The sequence below is a fragment of the Panthera tigris genome, chromosome C1 (genome assembly GCF_018350195.1).
Source record: "Panthera tigris isolate Pti1 chromosome C1, P.tigris_Pti1_mat1.1, whole genome shotgun sequence".
Taxonomy (NCBI): Eukaryota; Metazoa; Chordata; class Mammalia; order Carnivora; family Felidae; genus Panthera; species Panthera tigris.
In genome coordinates, this window is record NC_056667.1 from 15,557,374 (window position 1) to 15,578,756 (window position 21,383).

The window sequence follows — 21,383 nt, forward strand, 5'->3', positions numbered from 1 at the left end:
ATTGTCACAGCTTGCTTGTAAGTGGGGGTGGGTGACAGAGGGAGGGCAGAGACCTGATATTTATCAGACGCTGGACTAGGCACCATGACGGGGTAAAGGGCTTTCCGGTAAAGGGCTTTCCGTGCCTGGCATTTCATCCACCCAACAACCCTGCAAAGTAGGTGGTGCTGCCCCCACTTTACAGACCAGGAGCCCGAAGCTCAGGCAGACGACACGACGTGTGTGGAGTCATGCAGCTCGGATGCAGGGACAAAGTCACAGTTCTTCCTCTCTTCCTGTCTTTTCCTTCTATTTCCCACCATCTCTCTCTCTGTCTACGCTCTCTCACTCTCTGACCCCATTCAATGGTCCCTTATTGCTCCAAAATTAAACATAAAACTACAGGCACCCCAGGCTCTGGCCTTGCCACCCTGGTGAGCCTCATTTCACAACATCTGCAGCCTCCCCACCCCAGGCCCCAGTGACTCTGCTTTTCTTTCGTCCTTTCCAATCCCTTAAGCCCCAGGGCCCTTGCACACACTGTTCCCTGTGCCTGGAATGCTCCTCCCCTCCCACCTAATCAACCTCACCTCTCCTTCAGATCACAGTGAGTGTCACGTCTGCAGAGAAGCCCCCTCTGACCTTTACGAGGTCAAATCCCACCCCGCCCCACCCCCAAGCCCCAGGACTTCAGGGCATTTGTCACTGCTGCAGTTTCATGCTTGTCTGAGATGATCTGATCAAGAGCTTACCTGCCCCCACGCCCTCCTCACAGGTATTTGTCAGGTGCCTACCACATGCCAGACACTGTCCAAGGTGCCACAGGGACAGTGGCGAACGAGCCAGGCAAGGTCTCTACACTCGTGGGGCTCACAGCCTGACGGCAGGAAACTGACAAAGAGGGCAAAGGGGTGGAGGTGGGAATGCTGAGCAGGCTGTGTGGGAGAAGCAGGGAGGACAGGCTGGGGAAAGGCCAGAGAAGAGGTAGAGAAACACGCAAGGCCCAGGCACGGAATCGGGCTTCGAACACCCCAGAATTCCCATGAAGGAGTCTGACTCGCTCCCAGAGTCATGGGGAGCAATGGAAGGGTTTGAAGCAGGGCAGTGACCGGGCTAGCCATATGTCTCAGAAAGATGGCTGAGGAGGAAAGCTTGGAGGGCCAGGCTGGAGGCCGGGAGGCCAGAAAGCAGGCTCTGACCTAATCCAGGCAAAGGTGGCCGACAGAGGCCAGCGAGGGTGAGGAGTGGGAGGAAGAGGAAGGGAGGGAAGCATGATGTTGAAAAAACTTGGTCAACTAAATGTCCTGTGATGCCCTGGATGGGATCCTGGAAGAGAGAAAGGACCTCGCTGTAAGAACCGGGGAAATCCAAGTAGAGTGTGTGGTTTAGTGAACTGTGATGTCCCCCTGTCAGTTGCCTAGTGCTGACAGATGCACTGTGGTCGAGTACACGTTCCCATTAGGGGAAACTGGGTGAGGGGTACACGAGAATTCTTATCATCTTTGCAACTTGTCTGTGCATCTGCAATCATTTCAAAATCAGATGCTTATTTAAAACAAAAACAGGGGCACCTGAGTGACTCAGTTGGTTAAGCATCCGACTTTGGCTCACGTCATGATCTCGCGGTTTGTGGGTTCGAGCCCCATGTCAGTCTCTGTGCTGACAGCTTGGAGCCTAGAGCCTGCTTCGATTCTGTGTCTCCTTTTCTCTCTGAACCACCCCCCTGCCCCCTGCTGGTGCTCTGTCTCTCTCTGTCTCAAAAGTAAAATTAAAACATTTAAAAAATTTTTTAATAAAATAAAACAAAAGCCTGGGTGCCTCAGTCAGTTAAGTGTCCGGCTCTTGATTTCTGCTCAGGTGTTGATCTCACAATTAGTGAGCTGGAGCCTCACATCAGGCTCTAGGCTGACAGTGAACAGCCTGCTTGGGATTCCCTCTCTCTCTCTCTCTCTCTCTCTCTCTCTCTGCCCCTTCCCCATTCGCATGTGCGTGCTCTCTCTCAAAAACAAATAAATATTTAAAAAATAGTAATTAAATAAAGAAAAGTTAAGCATGAAGCCTCAAGAGTGGATACGCTAACTTGGAGAGAAGGCAGAGGCAGGGGGACTGAATTATGGTAAGTGCTAAGGAGAAAAATCAAGTGGGGGGGCAGGGGAGGGGGGACGGAAAATGGGAAGGGTGGGCATTTTTCATCAGGGTGGCCCTAATGTCACCCTCAAGCGACATCTAAGTAAAGACTCAAAGGAAACACTTTGCAGGTGGTTTCTCATTTATTTTTCACAACTGTGGGTGGTATTTATTTGCCCTGTTTTACAGATGAGTCCTAAAGAGGTTAAAACAATTGACTTAAGGTCACCTAGAAAAGAATGGGGGCTCCCAGACCTACAACTGGACACAGGCCCCTCGGTTCCTCTCTGGGGAAGGTGGTTAGGAGCCCCACCGCCCCACCCCGGGCCCTGGCAGACGTCACTAACTGATGGAACCCACCTCGGCTCACTCCTTTGCTGAAGCCAGATTTCCAAACCCTTCCAACAGCCGCTACTAATTAGTAGGGTGTTGCCGTACCTTCCCTCCATGTACCTTCTTAACTCGATCAGGTTCGAGAGGTTAAGGGACAGAATGGGCCGCATGCCCCCCTGAGGGCACCGGGTGGGCAGAGGAAGGGGGAGAGGGGCCAGTGTTGGTCGACAGGAGGGTCCCTCCACCTGTTCAGCCCAGCACGGTTCTGTCCAGGATGACCTCGATGGCCGCGGAGATTCGGTTTAGTGACTTAACCGCGTCAGGCTGCCCCCTCCATCCACGGTTACGGCACTCTTCGTAGCTGAGAAACAAATTTGGAGGGGACCAAGAGGGGGTCTCCTCACCCCCGAACCTTTCCCCCTTCTTTCCACATAAAGAGAAACATTTCAGGGTTGAAGCAATGACTCACATTTCCCCAGAGACAGCCAGGCCTGGGCTGAGTCAGGCTGGAGGAACCCGAGGATCACTCATCAGCTTGCCCGCGCTGGCTGAGTGGCTCAGGGCCCCAGGAAGTCAGGGGACAAACGGAGGCGGAGGTGGCACACACAAATAGCCAGAGGATCTCCCAACCCACCCTGGAGCATGTCACTGGGTGTCGCCTGGCATTGCTCAAACGGACCTTGATGCAGAAGAAAACTCCTTGATGCAGAAGGTCCAGAGGAGCTTCCTGAATGAGCTTTACGGCTGACTCACTGCCACCTGGGGACAGCGGGTGAACGCGCAAACCACCAAAGAAGGGAAAAACGGTTCCCATTAAGAAATCTCTTCGGTGGATGGATCAGAGACCACCAGTGCAAATGCTCACTCGCATTTCGTTCTGGGTTTTATTCTTTAAAGAAGCACAACACAGCAGCTGGGGGTTGGAACTGACTGCAAAGGGTAATTTTAGATGTTAAATTCTACTTCTCCTTTAGCTGGCATTCAACACGCAGAGATGTGTCCCCAGGGACCACATGAACACGAGACTGGCTACAAGAAGGCTTGTCCTCCATCCCGAGCCCCTCTCTACTTCGGCCCCATGAAGCTGTGCCCTCCTCCGCTCATCCTTCGCTTGGCATCTGCCGAGGGCAGGCGTGCCAAGGCGGACTTCCCCTCCAGGAGAGACAAGAGGCAAAAGGGTGTGAGTGGCTGGGAGGCAGCTCCAAATGTGCTTCCGGCTGCCTGCCTCCCCCGAGGGTACCAACTGCTCCCCTCCAGGGAGACCCCAGATGGGGCTCCAGAGCAGCCTTCTGCTCGTCCTCCTTTGCCGGCCTCCTCTTGTCCCTCCCAGTGGCCTTCCTAGGCCATAAGCACACCCAGCCTCCACCCTGATATTGGATACTCCACAGGACCCTACAAGAAATTCTGGCTCTGGAGTCGGCCACGATACTGGGTCTGCCGCTTCTAAGCAGCATGGCCTTGTGGAGTCGCCTTGCCTCACCCAGGCTCAGCTTCCTCATCTGTTAAATGGGGACACAACAGGACCCATCTCTTGAGAGTCCATCCTAATGAAATGAAATGTGCTGCTCCCCCAGGGCCCTCAAAAGTTAATGCTCAGGGAACCGTGGTTCCTACGTCCTGCTCCATGGAGCAGACAGGTCAGAGAACAATGAGAACAGGTGTTACAAAGAGTTATAAAGGGGTCCCGGTACTGTCCTCCTGATGTTGGCCAGAGGTTCAAGGAGATCCTGGCTTCTCCATGAAGCCACTCGTGGCTCTTACACTAACCTACCTCATTTCCAAACCGGCTGCCCATTTTACACTAGTGCCGTGATTTCCAGATCGCAGCTCCCTAATGTGGGAAGGGAACTTTCTTAGACTTGTCCTAAACCTGCCTCACCCTGACCCAGCAGGACCAGGGGGCTGAGTGGGTAGATCTGTTTTTCCTGCCCCTCTCAGCCTTCATCCTTCTTCCACCCAACATTCTGAGCCAACAATAGCTACTTTCCAGGCTCAGTTGCCCCACAGAGCACTATTCCCTGAGCAAAAATACCCATGTTGGGGAGGGGGAGGAGGCTAAGGAGACGACACAAAGCGAGGGCCTGGGGGTGGGGTAGCAGGAGGAAGAGAGGGCATTTCTTGAGTGCCTACTGTGTGTCAGGGCGAGAAAGGGCCAGTCCCTGGGGAGATTCAGGAACCCAGAAGACTGTGGGTGTTGGGTCTCTAGGACAGCAGCGGACCCAGCCCCCAGAGATCAGGCCCAGGTCCAAGTTCCAGGGCAATGCTCAGGGAATAGGGTGAGGTGAGTGGGCTCCAGACCCTGATGAGAAAAAAAGGAGCCTGAACCCCAAAGAGATTCCAAATCCTAAGAAAAATGGGGGCTCAGAAACAGAGGGGATGAGTTTCATGACAGGGGAGTTATCTTGGATCCTGGATCCCTGGAGGGTTTAGACCACGGTGGGGCGGGAGGTGGGGACCTGCAGAGCTGGAAAGTCATTTAATTGAACATCTCAGTGGTCTTATGTGCCAGACAAGGTTAACTAGGGGAAGAAAACAGAAATCTTAAAACGGCAGCCAGCAGCTTCCACTTTCAGAGGTTTGGATGAAAGGGCATCTGCTGGCCTCTGGGAAGACCCCACTGGGCAACGAGGCAGGCCCAGGCTTTGGCTCTGTGACTCCTTTCTCCCCATGGCAGGGCATCTCCCCCAAGCCTTGGAACACCCCACCCCACCCAGTGAGGGGCTGTTTGTACACAGTGGCTCCAGCCCCCGCCCAGCCCGGGTTCTGTGGGCTCCTTCAAAAGCCTGGGGAGGGCTTCAGTGCAGAGGTCACAGAGAAAGAATCTGGAGGTCAGAGCACCACCCCTCTCCCCTCCCCCAACAGAGGCTTCAAAGACAGAATCTGTGCGCACAAAGCATCCCCCTCCCTGGAAGCCACCAGAGTCTTTGGGAGGGGGGGGGACACGGAGAGGGGGCACAGCCACCAGAAAGCCTGGAAGAACTTTGCTGAAGTAGCTGCCGGGAATCGGGGCCCTGAGTCAGAGTTTTCCTGGAAGGCCCTGGGTCAGTCAGGAGTTTTGATGCTGAGCTACGTGACCCTGACCCACGGCAGCTCACACACCTTTGGAGGCTCTGTTCCCACCTGTCAGAGCAGTGGGCTGGATCCCTGGCCCCACCCCAACCAATCGCCAAGCCCTGTCAATCCTACCCCTCAGTGTCTCCGTCTGCCTCTCTCTCTTACCGATACTACCACCGGCCTGGGCTGAACCACTTCCCACCCCCACTTTTGCCCCCTCATCCCCAGCGGACAGCCAGAGTGAGTTTGATAAAAAGGCAAGTCAGATCCTGTCGCCTCCCTGCTGGCACCCCTTCCAGGCCCCGCTGAACCCTCCACCCTGCTGGTTATAAATGTTTGCCTTCTGTTCTTTTTCCAGCTCAAATGGGGTCTTTGGTGTCAAAGAAAATAAAAGCCTAAAATTTATTCATTTGAAAATACATATGCATACACACAGAGACTTCCACTGCTCTTGGGATGAGGCCTAAGTCTCTTACCTGGTTTACACTGCTTGTGGGGCCCAGCCCCTGACTACCTCTCAGCTTACCTTGGGTCACACTTGCTCTTGATTTCTACTCCAGCTACCATGAACGTGCTATAGAGGTCACCTACCTCAAGACCTTTGCACATGCTATTCCCTTGGCCTAGAATCTTTCTCTCCATCTTCTAACCTGGTTAGCTTACCCCATCCTTCAGATCTCTTCTCAAATATTTCTTCCTCACAGATGTCTTCCCTGATGCTGGTCCCCTGAGCCTCTGCCTTGGAGGGGCCCCTCTGATATAAACTCACATAGCACCCTGCTAATAATTAGAGATCCATGAGATTACCTAAGACCATGTCTGTGTGCTCACCATTCTCTACCTTATGCCTGCACATAATGGGTGTTCAATAAATGGTAGCTATTGTCACCATTAATCTTCCCATATTTACCTGGTGGGAGGAGCTAGATTCTGTGCTTCCAAGAATCTGTATGCGAGAGTCTGCAAAAGAGGCAGTGTGGGGGTTACTTTGGCAGCCTTGGCAGCTGAGGCATCTGGGTTATAATCCCAGCTCTGCTACTACAAACTGTCTTTGGGCAAGTCACCTAACTTCTCTGAGCCTCAGTTTCCTAATCTTGTTTGTTTGTTTAAGATCCTATTTTTTTTTTCAACGTTTATTTATTTTTGGGACAGAGAGAGACAGAGCATGAACGGGGGAGGGACAGAGAGAAAGGGAGACACAGAATCGGAAACAGGCTCCAGGCTCCGAGCCATCAGCCCAGAGCCTGACGCGGGGCTCGAACTCACGGACCGTGAGATCGTGACCTGGCTGAAGTCGGACGCTTAACCGACTGCTCCACCCAGGCGCCCCGATCCTATTTTTAAATAATCTCCCCACCCAACATCAGGCTCAAACCCACAACCCCAAGATCAAGAGTCTCGTGCTCAGTCAACTGAGCCAGCCAGGCTGATCCTGTTAATCTGAGGATTAAATTAAAACTTTGGACACTTTGGTTATAAATGTCTTCATTATGGGGTGCCCGGGGGGCTCAGTCGGTTGATCGTCCAACTTTGGCTCAGGTCATGATCTCACGGTTAGTGAGTTCGAGCCCTGCATCAGGCTCACTGCTGTGCAGACCCCACTCTGGATCCTGTCTCCCTCTCTCTCTGCCCCATCCCCACTCACACACACACACACACACACACACACACACACACACTCTCTCTCTCTCTCTCTCTCTCTCTCTCTCTCTCAAAAATAAATATTTTTTAAAAAATGTCTTCATTATGACTGGCAGAAATCTCTTTCAGGACACCCTGCCTCCTTTCGCATCAATTTCTGCCACCAAGCAATGTTCTGACGGCTGAAAGACAAAATAAAATGCCCAGGACAACACGGAGCCCAGAGCAGACAATGTAATACGTCAGGATTTCCAAAGTGTGATCTATGGCCCACCAGCATCAGAACCTGGGAGTGTGTCAGAAATGTAGGTCCCTACACTTCAAACTTACTGAATCAGAATGTCTGGGACAAGGGCAATGAAATTTGCATTAGCAATCAGAATCTCTGGTGGTTTTCACGCATACTCGAGTTTGAGAAGCATGGCAACTAATGCAATCGTATCGCTATTACCTGGAACCGGCAATTCCTGGGGGCCCTGCTTCTAAGCCCAGAGGTTATCTGTTATAACAGGGTTAAAGCATCAGTCAGCAGAAAGGCACACAGTCTATCAGAAACTGGTATGCTTCCTAACGGCTGAAGCACAGGCCTTGGGCTTAGACAAATCACAGTATAAATTTTGGTCTTTCTACCTACTTGCTTAGCTGTGGGACCTCAGACATGTGGCCCAACCTCTCTGAGCTGCCTTCCTCACTTTTAAAATGGCGACAAACAACCTCGACCTGCCAAGGTTGTTGGGATAATCTGAGGAAGTGCCTTATGCAAAGTACATTTCAGGTGCTCAGTGGGAGGAAGAGGGGGGAGGGTGAAAAACAAAACAGGAAGTGCTTCACTACCTCCCCAAGCCTCCTGGGCCGCCACAAGAGCACTGGTGGTGGAATCTGGGTCCTTCTCAGACACCACAATTCCTGGCCACCTAGAACAGGCAGAGAGACCCTCTCTGAAAGGTTGGTCAACCACCCAGTTCCTTTGCAGAAAAGGAGAGTCGGCCAGGTTTCCAAGGAACAGAAGCAGGGGTTGTATGGGAAACGGCTAGATAGTTGCCCAGGGCCCACACTGAGGGACCTGGGACCAGAAGGGTCACATCTCTCAGGGTCAGGCCTTGCAGAGTAGTGGAGACAAGCAAGCCATGGTGGGTGAGAACACAGACTCTGAAGACAAGCTGTTTGGGTTTAAATTCTCGCTCTGCCAACTACTGGCTGCACCTGGCTGGCAAACTCCTGCTCATCCTTCGAGACCCAACTCAAGTATCACCTCCCAGGGCCAACTTAGCCATCCACTTCTCCGGGCCCTCAAAGGCTCCTGCCCACACACTCAAATACTATTCAGGAATTTACCTGTTGACTTGTCTATCTTTGCCACAGGCCTGGGAGTTCCTTGAGGGCACCCTCACACCTGGCACAAAAGATGCACTCAGCAAATGCTGATTCAATTTGAATTCCAACTTTCTCAGCCTTCTGAGCTCCCTTCCTTTCCCCACTGAATGCCTCCTACTTGACTCCCTGTGCCTCTCCCTGATACAGGCTCTTCTGTTTTTTTAGGGTTTTAACTTCCAGATCCCTTTCTCCTGGAGGTCTGAATCTGCTCGTCGCGGAGCTGACGCTTAAGGAAGGCTGTGCAGAAAGACCTAATAGTAATTCCTCCACCTGTGCTGACTGCAAGGCCTCCCATGGAAGGGGAAGTGCTCAGAGTCCATGAGACTGCCTGGTCGGTCATAAGGGCTGTGGGGCAAAGTCAGTTATAGACGAAGCACTCTAGCACAGTAGCTAAGAATGGGCTGTGTCTGCCACTTACTGACTCCAAGAGATACACTGCCTCTCTGTGCCTTCGTCTCACCCCCTATAAAATGGGGCTGATAATAAATACCTCACAGGGTTGCTATGAGGACTAAGTGAATTTGTCACATACAACATTCAGCATCGTGCCTGGCACACAGCAAGTAACTCAATAAACACCATTATCATCACATGATAGCTAAGCTATTAAACACTGCTGGCAGGAAAAGACTAAAGATTACTGAAGAACACCCTAATGTAGGCAGAAGTTAATATTCTATCATTTCCGCCCACGGAATCACCAGGTGTCGCCGGGCCCAGCAGGTCTCCCCTGAAGCAGCGGGCCCGGCCCCGTGCTGATCGATCGTGGTCTAACGGTATCAGAGCCGTGTTGCCCGGTCTCACTCATGGACTGGGGCTCCCTAGGAAGAGCTGTGTCTGCACGTCCTCCCAGTGAAGGGTGACACACAGCAGGGTTGTGGGGGATCTCTGCCAAGCAAACAAGCTCGCCATGTAACCTGAGTCCTTGACCAAGGCCCCAAGCACAGTCCTTCCAGGGAGGCCCATTTCACTGGTAAGGCAACTCCCCGTTGCCCATAACGCACACCCCTACACACCGCCCCAGATCCCTCCCGATCCCACCCTTGCCAGGCGCTAGGAATACAGAGCGGAAAAGGCAGGGGCACTACTAGAACTCCATCTGGGAATAAAACCAGTTAACATATACTAGGCACTTCCTGTATGGTAGGCCTGGATCCTACACTGCACAGGAATTACTCTGAGTTTGGTACTATTATGGTTCCCATTTTCCTTAGGCAGAGACAAAGGCTAAAAATTAAGGACTTTGCTTGAGGTTCCTTAGGTAATTGGCAGAGCTGGGATTCAAACCTACGCAGGCTGGCCCCAGAGCTCAAGCTCTTGATCTGTGTCGACGCAGGGAGACGTGACAGGGTGGAAAACTGCATCCAAGGTGACTTACGCCCTGACAGAAGGCAGTCGGGGTGGGAAGTGACAGGGGCTGTGGGAGTGCATGACAGGTGGGTGGGGGGTGATCGAGAAAACATCTAAGGATAGCTGTGGAAAGAGGAATAGGCTTAATGGATTTGGGACATGTGTCAATGTTGCTCTGAGTGACACCCTCAGAGCCTCTTTGAGTCAAGCACTGAGTATATGCACCACACATGCTCCGATGGCATCGTCTCTCATTTCATGTCTGCCATCACCCAGGGAGGAAGTTGTGACCCCCACTTCACAGGCGGGAAGCCCAAGGCTCAGAGAGAAAAACTCACCTGCTAAAAGGCCCTTTACAACAACTAAGTGGTGGGTGGATGCTGGGTTCAAGTTCAAGTCAATCCCATAGCCCCTGCTCTTAACCCTTAGGCCCCACCGTACAAACAGGAATCAGCGAGTGTGTGGTAGGGACCTGACGCAGAAGGTGGGAAGCCACGCGATGTTCCATCCTAGGCCTGCATTTAGTCTATGTCGGCTCCCTGTGCAGGCTGGAGGCAGACACAACAGCTCCAGCCTACCTGAGCCGTGTGTGTGTGTGTGTGTGTGTGTGTGTGTGTGTTGGGGTGGTGTTGGTAATTAAGAACCTTGTTAAAGGGTCTCCTAACTATATGGGAAAGTAAAATAAGCAAGCAGCAGTGGGGTGGGGTGATGGTGGAATTTCCTCCCCTCCCCTGCTTAAGTGCATTCACCAGAACCAGAAATCAGGGCAAGAGAAGGCCACACACACCTGTTCTTCCCAGCACGTCACCAGGCTTAGAATGACAGAGCCACAACGGTGATAATGTTAATAACGGCTCCCCCTTACAGAGGACCTACTATGTGCACCATCCCAGGAGCTTTACATGAATCGTTTCAACCAATCCATGAGAAAGGGGGTACTATTATCCCCTTCCACGGGGCAGAAAACCGAGGCTCAGAGAGTCACTGGCTCAAGGTCACCCAGCTGGGACTAGAAACCACGTCTGTTGACTGTAAAACCCACATGTTAAACAGAAAGAGCACTGAATTAGGAGTCCAGGAGATGAAGATCTAAGTCCTGCTTCCAACTCCCTGTGAGGCCTCAGGCAAATCTCCTCCCTGTTCTGTCCTGAGCCTTTGTCTCCCCAGGAGAGGTTGGTCCAGAAGGTGTCTCAGCCCTTCGGTGACCCTGCGAACTGCCACGCCCTCTCGCTGTCTCCCAACCCCCCCCCCCCACTCTGGGAAGCCCAGCAGCAAGTGGAGCAGCCATGCAGAAAAAGATGAGCTAGTGCCTTCTCACGGCTGCCTTATGATCCGAAGCAGCTGGAACACCCAGAACCACAAAGCCACAAGATTCCCTCGCGCCGGGCCGTGGGAGCGGGAGCCCAGAGGGCAGAGGGGCCGGGCATCCCCGGGGCAGCCACCACTTCCTCTGCCCTCACTTCTCGGCAGGGTGTGCGGAAGTGGGGGAGGCAGGCTCTGGCTCTGTGCCCTTCCGGCTCATTTCTCTGGGTCCCCGTGACCTGGGGTGGTGGGAAAGCGGTCGCTCTGGGAGAATCCCGAGATCTCACTCTGGAGGGCTAAGTTCAAGGGGAAGTTTTAAGACGAGAACCTCTGTTGGGTTCCAAAGGCGATTTTTGCCCACCATGCTCTGCGGCCAGAAGGTCCTGTGCCATCTGAGATACCCTGTCTCCCTCTCTCCATCCTTCTAAGTAGTTGCTAAAATCTCAGATCCTAGCGTAAGAGAAGTCTCCCCTTCAGGACAGGTCAAAGTACTAGGGTCCTGCTCCCCTTTTACCTGCCGCCCGCCTCGCTGCCTCACTCCTGCCCCCTGCGGTTCATCCGCACAGCAGCCAGAACCTTGCCAAAACCAGTCACACTCTCTCTCTTTCTCGCTCTTTCTCACACACACACACACACACACACACACACACACACACACACACACCAGCTTGGAGCCCAGCAGTGGCTTCCCATCACTCTTAGGATGAAATGCCAACTCCTCCAGCCCCTGTCCCCACACCTGACAAGGCCCTCCATGCCCACCTTTTCCCACCCCTCTTCCCTTGCTCTCTCTGCTCAGCCACGTCAGCCTTCTTACTGCCCATAACATCCAAACCGCATGTCCCTGTCTCGGGCCCTTTGCACTGCTGTTTCTCGGTTCAGAACTCTCCTCTCCCACATCTTTGCCCAGCTGCCCTCTTCTCATCCTTCAGGACTCGGCTTAATGTCACCTCCTTCCTTGCCCACCCATTTGAGGAGCTCCCTCCCCACCTCGCAGCTAACTCTCCACCACATCACTCTGTTTTCTTCCCTTTCTCCGAAGTGATCTTTGTGGTTGGTTGGTTTGCTTGTGTAGTCTCTGGCTCCCTCACCTAGAATACCTCTCCTCAAGGGCAGGGATTTTACTGCCTCATCCACTTTGGTCCCTACAATGAGGTGGGACCTCATTTCATCCTTTCAACTGTGCAGGTGAGGATGCTGCAGTTCAGAGTGGTGGACTGACTTGCCTAAGGTCACACAGGATGCAGACCCAGGTCTTCCTGATACCAAGGCCATTTCTGCAAAGCCTCCGTGGACAAGGCTTCCAGGGGCCCACTTTGGGGGGCTCTCACCCAGAGAGGACTTATTCACAGTGAGGCCCCTACCAAGGATAGCAAGAATGAAGGGCCTGCCTACTTCCTCAATGGTCCTTCTTTGGAGATACGGGGCAGCTGGGGCTCGCCAGTGGGGCAGGTACAATCCTGGAGATGAAGAAGCATGCCGTGAATGCCTCCCAAATAAAGGGAGCCCACTAGAAACTGGGGAGCTGGGGAAACCTTCAATCTACCCCATGTTGTGCAGAAGGAGAAACCTAGGACCAGGGCAGGGAAGGGATCTACCTGAGGTTACACAGCCCGGCAGAGCCTCACGGTCTGGGGTCTCCAGAGCCAGAGGCCCCTCCCTCCCCTGAGAAATGACAGGGGAAACCCAAAGCCCAGGTTCTAGGGAGAGAGCACTGCCAGGCCCCGAGGGCAGAGGAGGGCTGGCAGAGTGGATCTGAACCACCTGGACAAAGAAAAGACTCACATTCCTTCCTCCTTTCAAAAAACATTCATCAAGAGTCTACTCCAGGCTAGATCTTGGGCCTGTCGGCAGAGGTGAACAGCACACGCAGAAACAGACACCTCCCTGGAGAACCACGTGGTGGGTCCCATGACAGTGAAATACACACAGACCCTCTGACTCTGCAGGTCTACTCCCAGGATCCAGCCGCGAGAAAGGAGTGTGTAGGTCCACCAAGAGAAAAACAGGAATGTCACAGCTGCCCAGGCAGGAGTGTCATCCGTGGATGCACGTGTGCCTCTGCCCAATGGGACACCGTGCAGCCTGAAAAGGAGCACATTCCGGCATGTGCGGCAACGTGGGCAAACTGAACACCATTCACTGTTATCTGAGGCTGAAGGAAACCAGACCCAAGAGTACCTATTATGAGTTCATGCAGATAAAGTTCAAAACCAGGCAAACCTAGGGTGACATAAAGCAGATTAGTGGCCACCTGTCACAGAGAGGGATGGAAGGGAGTATATGGGACCTCTCCGGGGAGGAGAAAATGTCCTATGTTTTGATCTAGGTCCTGGTTCTGCCGGTGTATACATTTTTGGGGGGGAGGGAGAGGGGGAGAGAGGCAGAGAGCACAAGCAGGGGAGGAACAGAGGGAGGGGGTGGGGAGAGAGAATCTGAAGCAGGCTCCATGCTGCCAGCACAGAGCCCGATGTGGGGTTGGAACTCACGAACTTCGAGATTGTGACCTGAGCGGAAATGAAGAGTCCGATGCTTAACCAACTGAGCCACCCAGGTCCCCCTGTAGGCATATACACTTGTAAAAACTGAGCTGCGCAAGATGTGTGCATCTTACTTAAGAAATTGTACCACAATTTAAAAATATGCACAGTCTTGCCCTCGGGAAGCACACAGACCCGCGGAACAGGACTGGCATATCGTCCTCATGACCACGACCATGAAAGAGGCTGTGCTGGGACTGAGCTGGCTTCTTCCGAAACAGCGTGTGATTAACACTTCCAACCACTGTACAGAAGAGGTCCCACTATCTCCAGCTCAGAGGTGAGGAAAACGAATCTCGGAGAGGTGACCGAGTGTCTGAAATGACACAGCAAAACGTGAGGGAGCAGTCTCCACCCCCCTGGTCTCCCTTCCCCACACCTTGAGGTTGCTGGTCCCAGGCAACCCCCATGCCCCTTCCTCTCCGGCTGAACACCGAACACCGCGTGAGCACTGAACTTCTGTGAAATAGCTGCTTAGGAAATGCGTTCTTCCTCCGCCTTCCGCCTCCTCCACTCTCCCTCACCCCCTCACTGCCACATATCTCTGAGGTCATTTCAGCCCTGGACTTCTGCTCGATGAGAAGGAGCCCCAGAGGCCGGGCAGCTATGTGTTGGGGGCGAGGGGTGAGTGGTGGTGTGGACCAAGCGGCTTCCTCCGCTCCTGGGCTCCCCTGACCCGGCCTGCGGCCCCAGAGTACCAGGAGGGCTTGCGGTCAGAGACCCCACCCTTGGCTCCAGTTCACGAGTGACGTAACCCAGTGTCTGGACTCAGAGAATCATGAAATGTTTATTTGGAATAACAGCCACCACCTCCATTGCCACCGCTTACTCAGTTCGTAGCCTGTGCCAAGAGCTTGAGCCTGTCTCATGAAGCCTCACCCTAACCCTAAAACAGGTACAGTTAGTTAGGATCTCATTGTACACACAAACTGGAACTCAATGGGGTGCGGTGGCTTCCCGGGTCTCACGGGGAGGAAGTGATAGCACTGGGATTCAAACCCAGGTCTGCCCGGCCTTGAGCCCTGGGCTCTGAACCGGAGTGTGATGCTTGTAATCCTGCCCGTTATCACCGAAAATGCCCCCTGAGTAGGTCTGTTCCGGCCGCATCGCTTTACAGATGGAAAAACTAAGGCCCAGGAAGGGAGAGCCCCCAGCTCAGGGCCACACAAAAAGCTGGTGGCAGAGCTTGGCCTGAAAGCTCCATGTCCACCCTTGGCCTGGCTTTCAGTGACCAGGGCCTTGGAGCAGGCCACGTGCACCTGGATGGGCAGCGTGTGGGAGGCAGGGAGGCCTGGTTCCAGGCAGAGGTAAATATTGACATGACAGTGTTTACACTGTAACCCTACTCCGCCTGGCGGCCGCCCCACACCCACCCCACACTCACCCCGTCCTGTCCGGTTCCATCCTGCCCAGAGGGGAGGAGGCTTGCGGGCCAGGAGCTGCTGCTCATATGCTCCTAGGGGCAAGTGGGCAGGGAGCCCGGGACATCTTCGGTCAGGGGGCTGCTGGAGACCTGGGCTGCGGCCCACAGGGCAATGCGGGGAGCTGGGGAGCTGGGGAGCTGGGGTCTGAGCTGGGAGTCACAGGGCTGAGTTTCCATCCTAGCTCTGCCACTGACTGGCACTGGGACCCAAGAACAGTCCGTGAATGGGGAGGAAAGGGCTTCAGTAACTGTCAAGTGCTGTGCAAAGGTGAAAGATAAGTATCAACATTCCAGCCTGGCCACCGTCCAGCCCCAATCAGCTCCCACTGCCTCTGGCCACTGCCCAACAGCCCCATTCCCATCCCCAGGGGGGCTTTCCTAGGAGGGCAGAGTTTCTGAAGTGGGTGGCAACTTGGGACTGAAGCCAGAATCTTGAGGAATCAGGAGGCCGCTGCCTGGTTCCAGTCCCTAATTCCCTAAGTGATCTTTGAGTGTCAACTTCCACAGCTCTGTAACGGAGATAAACCTACTTCCTGGGGTTCACTTGAAGGTCGGAGAGGTTTACATTTAAGTGCCAGGCACACAGGAGATCCTCATCTTGCCCCTTGATCTTTCCACCTATAAAATGGGGAAGTTGCATCAGATGGTTACAACCAAGCACTCTACAGTTGTAAGATCTAGCAGCCAGGGCCCCCTCTCCGTCTCTGAACCCCGAAGTTAGATCCTCCCTCAGCTAATTTCCTGAATAGTCTTCAGAAACTTGTTCCCCTGTTTACATCTCCCCCCAAGGAATCCCCCAACAGCTCTGTGGGGAGGAGAGAGTCATTCCCAGGCTTGTCAGTGAGCCAAGACAGGCCTGTGGATATTTCTGCCACCCCTGTCCTTGGGGCATCTGGGAAAAGGGCAGAATCCCCAGGCTCTAGACCCCTACTGACAGTGGGATTCAATCAGCATTGGCTGTTCGTTAAACCTGGCCCAGAGCAAAGCTCTTTAAGGACAGGACAGCACCTCCTTATTTTCATTACTCTAAAACTTGGCTCCTACGAAGCACTCCATTCCACTAACTGTTGCCAGAGGAAGCACAAATGCCACCTCTTCTGGGAAGCTTTCCCTGATACTCATGGCCGGGGTGACTCTGCAGTTGTATCCCCAGGTTGGTAATGTCATATTCTACCTTATTTTAGAGCCACTTGGGAACTTCGTCCTTCTCCTCTATTAGATCAAAGTTCCTTGAGGCCAGGAGCCCCACACATTATTTTCAGGAAAGGAGGTGGGGAGGACGGTCAATGTCCACGCGGAAAGGGGCTTTGTGCAACCTCTCTTCACCGCCCACTCTGGGCAGCATGCTGGGGGTGTGGGTGGCGTGGAGGGGGCAGCGACTAGTGTCTAGACCACCACCAACTCTCCCAGGGCCACTCCAACTGGTTTTCCAGCTCCCAGCCTCACCACTCCTACCCCGAAGCAGCTTGTGTGACCATCTTAGAACACAACTCTGACGACATCACTCCCCTCGCTCTGAACTCAAGGGTGGCTCCCCACTGTCCTTAGGATCGAGCCCCAAACCTTTAACAAGACCCCACCTGCGTGCACCTGCCCCAGCCACCTCCCGAGCATCATCTTCTGAGCCCCCAGACGAATTAATTCCGGAACACACATTTTGTCCCATCTTGCACAGACGGCTCCCTCCGCCTGGAATGCTCTGCCAGGTCCCATTCATTCTTCAGGCCACAACTTTAATGCCATGTCCTCGAGGAGCCTTGTCTGATCCCCAGGTGAGGTTCCCTTATCTGCTCTACAGTACCGTGTGTCCCCTTGGCAACAGCAATTGCACTGCTAATTTCCTGCTCCTTATCTGCCTGCCTGTCTGCCACACTGTGGAAAAGAGACCTATCGGTCTCTTTCACCCTGACTGCAGCCCCGATGCCTGGTATTGTGCCAGGCGGACTTGGTTGGTGAATGAACGAATGAATGTGCTAGGGGTGCTCACCTAGTGAACTAAAAAAGGAAAAAAATGGAGCAGAAACACAAAAACTCATAAACATTTGCTGATGGTTCCTCCCTGGCTGTAGACATCAAAGTGTGGACTTTAGCCAAGCGGGTTATGTCTTGGCTAATGCCCGAAACCTTCTGTCGAACCCACCCTGTAGCCCTCTCACTCCTCAAATCTTGTCGCTCCCCTGATGGGGTCTGGTCTCTCCAATTCTGTCTAGGAAACCACCTATTTATTCTTTAACAAAAATGAACAACGGGTCTGTCTACCAAAAATCTTAGCGATGTCAGGAAACCTGAGTAATCCGGTTATGAGCGTAGATGCTGGCTGCACGTGGAAGGGTACCACCGGGCTCTGGGAAGCCAGTAGAGACTGGTTCAGGGGACATGTGGCTGGCCTAGCATCTTCAAATAGTAACACTTTACCTTAAGTTCTTAAGCATTCCACATAGTATCCGAGATTGTACCCTCATGATAATCCCGCTAAGAAAACAAATCTGCCCCACTTGGTAGGAAAGGAGGTGCAGAGAGGGGGAATAGTTGATCCAAGGTCATGCAGCAAGCTGGAGGTACATCCAGTGTTCAAACCTAGGCACTGGACCCTGTCCTCAACCCGGCCACTCACAGTAAAGATGATTCCTAACCCTCAGCCATGGCTTTAAGCTCAGCCCCTAGGTTGGAATGTGAAGGAACATTCTCAAGAAGCCACAACAGCAGACTGGGAACACTGGGTTGAGTCTCTTTCTCCCCAACCTGTCTGCCTGGTAACCCTCTAAATATATAGGAGGTATGTTTGACCCTATCTTGCTGTGTGACTCTAGGCAATCTCCTTCACCTCTCTGTGCCTGCTGCTGGGTGGTATGAAACAACTGAAGACAGGAGATAGAAAAAGCCTTCTTAGAACCCTCAGGCCAAGCCTGCACTGAGGTCCACCTGAGGACTTTAAGAACTACCCTGGGTGAGTAGCTAGGAACCATCGGGGAGATTCAGCCAGGACAAGAGGGAACAGCCCCACCCACCCTCCAAAGGAGCCCCATTTGGAACCTGGGGGCCAGGGGAAAGAAACTTGGCTACACTGGAGGAGAGGGAATGCGGGGTTTGTTTAAAACTCATGGAGCAGGAGATCCAAGGAATAAACTCTTTAGCTGCCCTGAATCACCCCCACCTCAGGAATGAGCACAGGAACTAGTGTTCAGGGGAAACCAAATGACAGGGGCCAAAGAGGCCTGATGTCCACCTCCACCCCATCTCCCCCTCCCCCACTGCCACCCAACCCCCCCCCCCCACACACACACACACACGCGTGCGCACTGAGTCTACAATCCACTCCTCAGCCTAAGCCTTTGGCCATCTGGCCCCACCAACATCCCTTGACCACGTTCTCTCCTCCTTCCTGGCTCTCTCATGCCCAGGTGCCAGGCAAGCTCCCTTCTGGCCTTTCCGAGAGAATTTCCTGTGTCTCACGCCCTGGTCCTCTGTTCACACGGGTTTCTCTACCTGGATGTTCTTTCCAATTCAGATGCCACTTGCTCAGTGAAGCTTTCCCTCATCTCTCCAGCCAGGAGGGGGCCCTCGCCTGGCATGATACCTCTGCCCCTCCCGAAGATATGCCACCTAGCATGAGGATCCTGGCAGACATTTACACACTGGCAGAAGCTCCCCTAACAGTATTTGTGACAGTTGTTCCTCCTCCGCACAGGGCATATAGTAAGTGGTCAATGAATCTTCACTGAATGATGAACAAAGAAGTGATTCTTAAGTCTCACTGTCCCCTTCTTCTCCCGACAACATGATACACTGTAATCCTTCTTCCAGACTAACAAACAGATGTCACACACAACTTCCCAATTTGAGTTTAAGACTGTACAAGAAAGGAAACGAAGCTGTAATTGAGCAAGCACTCCCGCTGTGTTATCGCACCAAATCCCCACTCCACCCCTGCAAGTAAGACTTTTCAACTCTTCTCACAGATGAGGAAACTGATAGTTAAAGGTGAGGGTTTGACTTGATCCAAGTCCCTGTGGGGAAGTGGAAGAGCCGGGCTCTGAACCTGAATCCGTTTGATGCTAAAACCTGGCAGGTTTTTTGGTCGTAAGGCTCGGAAAAGTGTGTCCAAGGTGAGGTGCCCTCTCTTTCTTTAGTGGTTTCTAAGGAGGAAAAAATTCTCTTTCTGAGTAACGTACGTCAGGGTGGGTTTGGAGGCAGAGCAAATGATATGACCTCAATGTCTCACCCCCTTTAATTGCCTATGTGCTGAGACTTTAAATCAAGGGCCAGGCCATAGGGTGGCCTTAGGGTGCGAGTTCCCTGCCACTGGAACCATCCAAGTAGAGCATTCCAGGGGAGAGATTCCTGACCAAGGAGGTAGGTTGGATCCAAGATGGTCTCTAAGCCATAATTTCATTACTTCTGACTCTGAACAGGCAAGTGATGGCAAAGGGGGAGGCAGATATTGGCAGGAAGAGGAGAGAGAGAGGAAGGGAAAGGGATGTTGTAAGGGGACTCCAGCTCTGGGCGGAGCAGAGGTTGGTCCTGGGGAATCACTGGGGGACTCTTCATGTCTACAGGGGTCCCATCTTGCCCCCACCTGGGCCCCTTCAGGCTTGGCAGCAGCATCACAGAGAAACAGAGGTGGCTGTACCGCTGGGACTGGCAGCCATCATCGCTGGCACATGCCCTCCTCAGGCCCTACATGGTGACCTGTACTCACTTCACAGGGCACAGAGCAGGACTAGGAGACAGAATCAGAAGGGCTTGCCCAGGGGAAAGAAAGCAAAGAGAAGTAGGTGGCCTCCGCCCCCAAGATGCAGAAGTGATCTAGGGAGGTCACCTCTCTAGGGAGGTGATTGAAAGGTCCAAGCTTTTCCTTCCAGAGAAAACACCCCTCCCTAAAAGAGCTCCAAAAAGCCCAGCCTCAACCACATGAGTTTCTCTCTGGGGCTTCAGAAACCCCCATGAAATCTCCCAGCCATGTCCCTTCTCCTTGGTGTCGCTGACTAACCCCTTCAGCAACCCCCTCCTCCGAGGACCCATTACGGGGAGATGCTGGGGAGACCGGATCACTGAATGCAGGGTCCTCAAGTGTCCCCTGGTCTCTGACAGCCGCCAATCTAGCTGCCTCCATTCTCCACTCCCGTAGGCCACAGTGGGATAGACAGTCCCCGAGTGCCCTCGACCGAACCCTCCGAATGCGCTGGGCTCGGCCACCCACGATGCCCCAAGCCTAGCCTCAGCACCAGACCGACCTCAGCGTCCCGGGACACTCAGGTCCAATTGGATCCACCGGCTCCCTAACCAACCCCGACCCCGCTAAGGACCCAGCCGGAATGCCCGGGGTCTCCACGCCCAGCCAGGACTTCCGGACGCCCCAGACCCCAACTGCACCAAGTGTCCCCGAAGCGAATCGGCCACCCCGAGCCCTCCAAACCCGGCTGGGGCCAGCCGCCCAGAAGCAAGCTCGGCGCGGCCCCCGACGGAACCGAGGCGGCGCCGCCCGGCCAGCCGAGCCCGGCCCGCGCGCCCCCCGACTCCTCGCCTCCCGAGCGAGAGCCGCAGCCGGCGCCCAGCCCCCCGCGAGCGCGGCCGAGTCCCACCGCTGCGCCGCCGCCGGGGCCGTCCAGGCGGGGCGGGGCACTCACCATAGCTCGCGCGCTCCGCTCCTGCACCGCGCAGCTCCCCGGGCCGGATCCCAGCTCTCGGCTCCAGGCAGCGCTCCTCGGTCGGCGCGGCTGGCTGGCCCCGGCCGCGCGCTCGGCTCCCCGCGGGCGAGCGCGGCTCCGGCGCCTAGACTCGGGGAGGCGGGCCCGCCGAGCGGCCAATGGCAGGACGCGGGGGCCGGGCCGCGCAGCCAATCACGCCCCGAGCCTGCCCTCGACCCCGCCCCGCACAACCTCCTTAACCCCAGGCGCGCCGGGCAGGGAGCGCGGCTGCGTGGGGACCCCGCGGCCCGCGCGGGCGGAGTCTCGGGCTGCGGGGTGCGGGGTGCGGGGTGAGCCGTCGCTGAGCCAGGCTTCGGGGGCAGGCGGAGCCCAGGGAGCGGCTCCGCTGCGGCGGGTGCGCGGCGCCAGGAGCCTCGGCGACCTTTGTCTCCTGCCTGGCGCCTGCTCGGGAGTGTGACCCAGGGCGCTGCAGCTGCGCGTGTATCTATGTGGGGTGTGTGTGTGTGTGTGTGTGTGTGTGTGTGTGTGTGTGTGTGTGCGTGTGCGCGCGCGCGCGCAAGAGGGGAGGAGGGGGAGAAGAGGACAGAGAAAAAGCGGGGGAGGCGTGGATCC

General features: G+C 54.4%; 1 protein-coding gene across 1 annotated transcript in view; it reads right to left on the reverse strand.

The window, feature by feature from the left end:
- ECE1 (endothelin converting enzyme 1) overlaps positions 1–20,878 on the reverse strand; it is a 112,005-nt gene extending 91,127 nt beyond the window's left edge. Inside the window, exon 1 of the mRNA XM_042998072.1 lies at positions 20,751–20,878. Coding sequence (XP_042854006.1) covers positions 20,751–20,753 — 3 coding nt within the window. The 5' untranslated portion in view covers positions 20,754–20,878. The remainder of the gene's footprint in view (positions 1–20,750) is intronic.
- Positions 20,879–21,383: the final 505 nt, after the last annotated feature.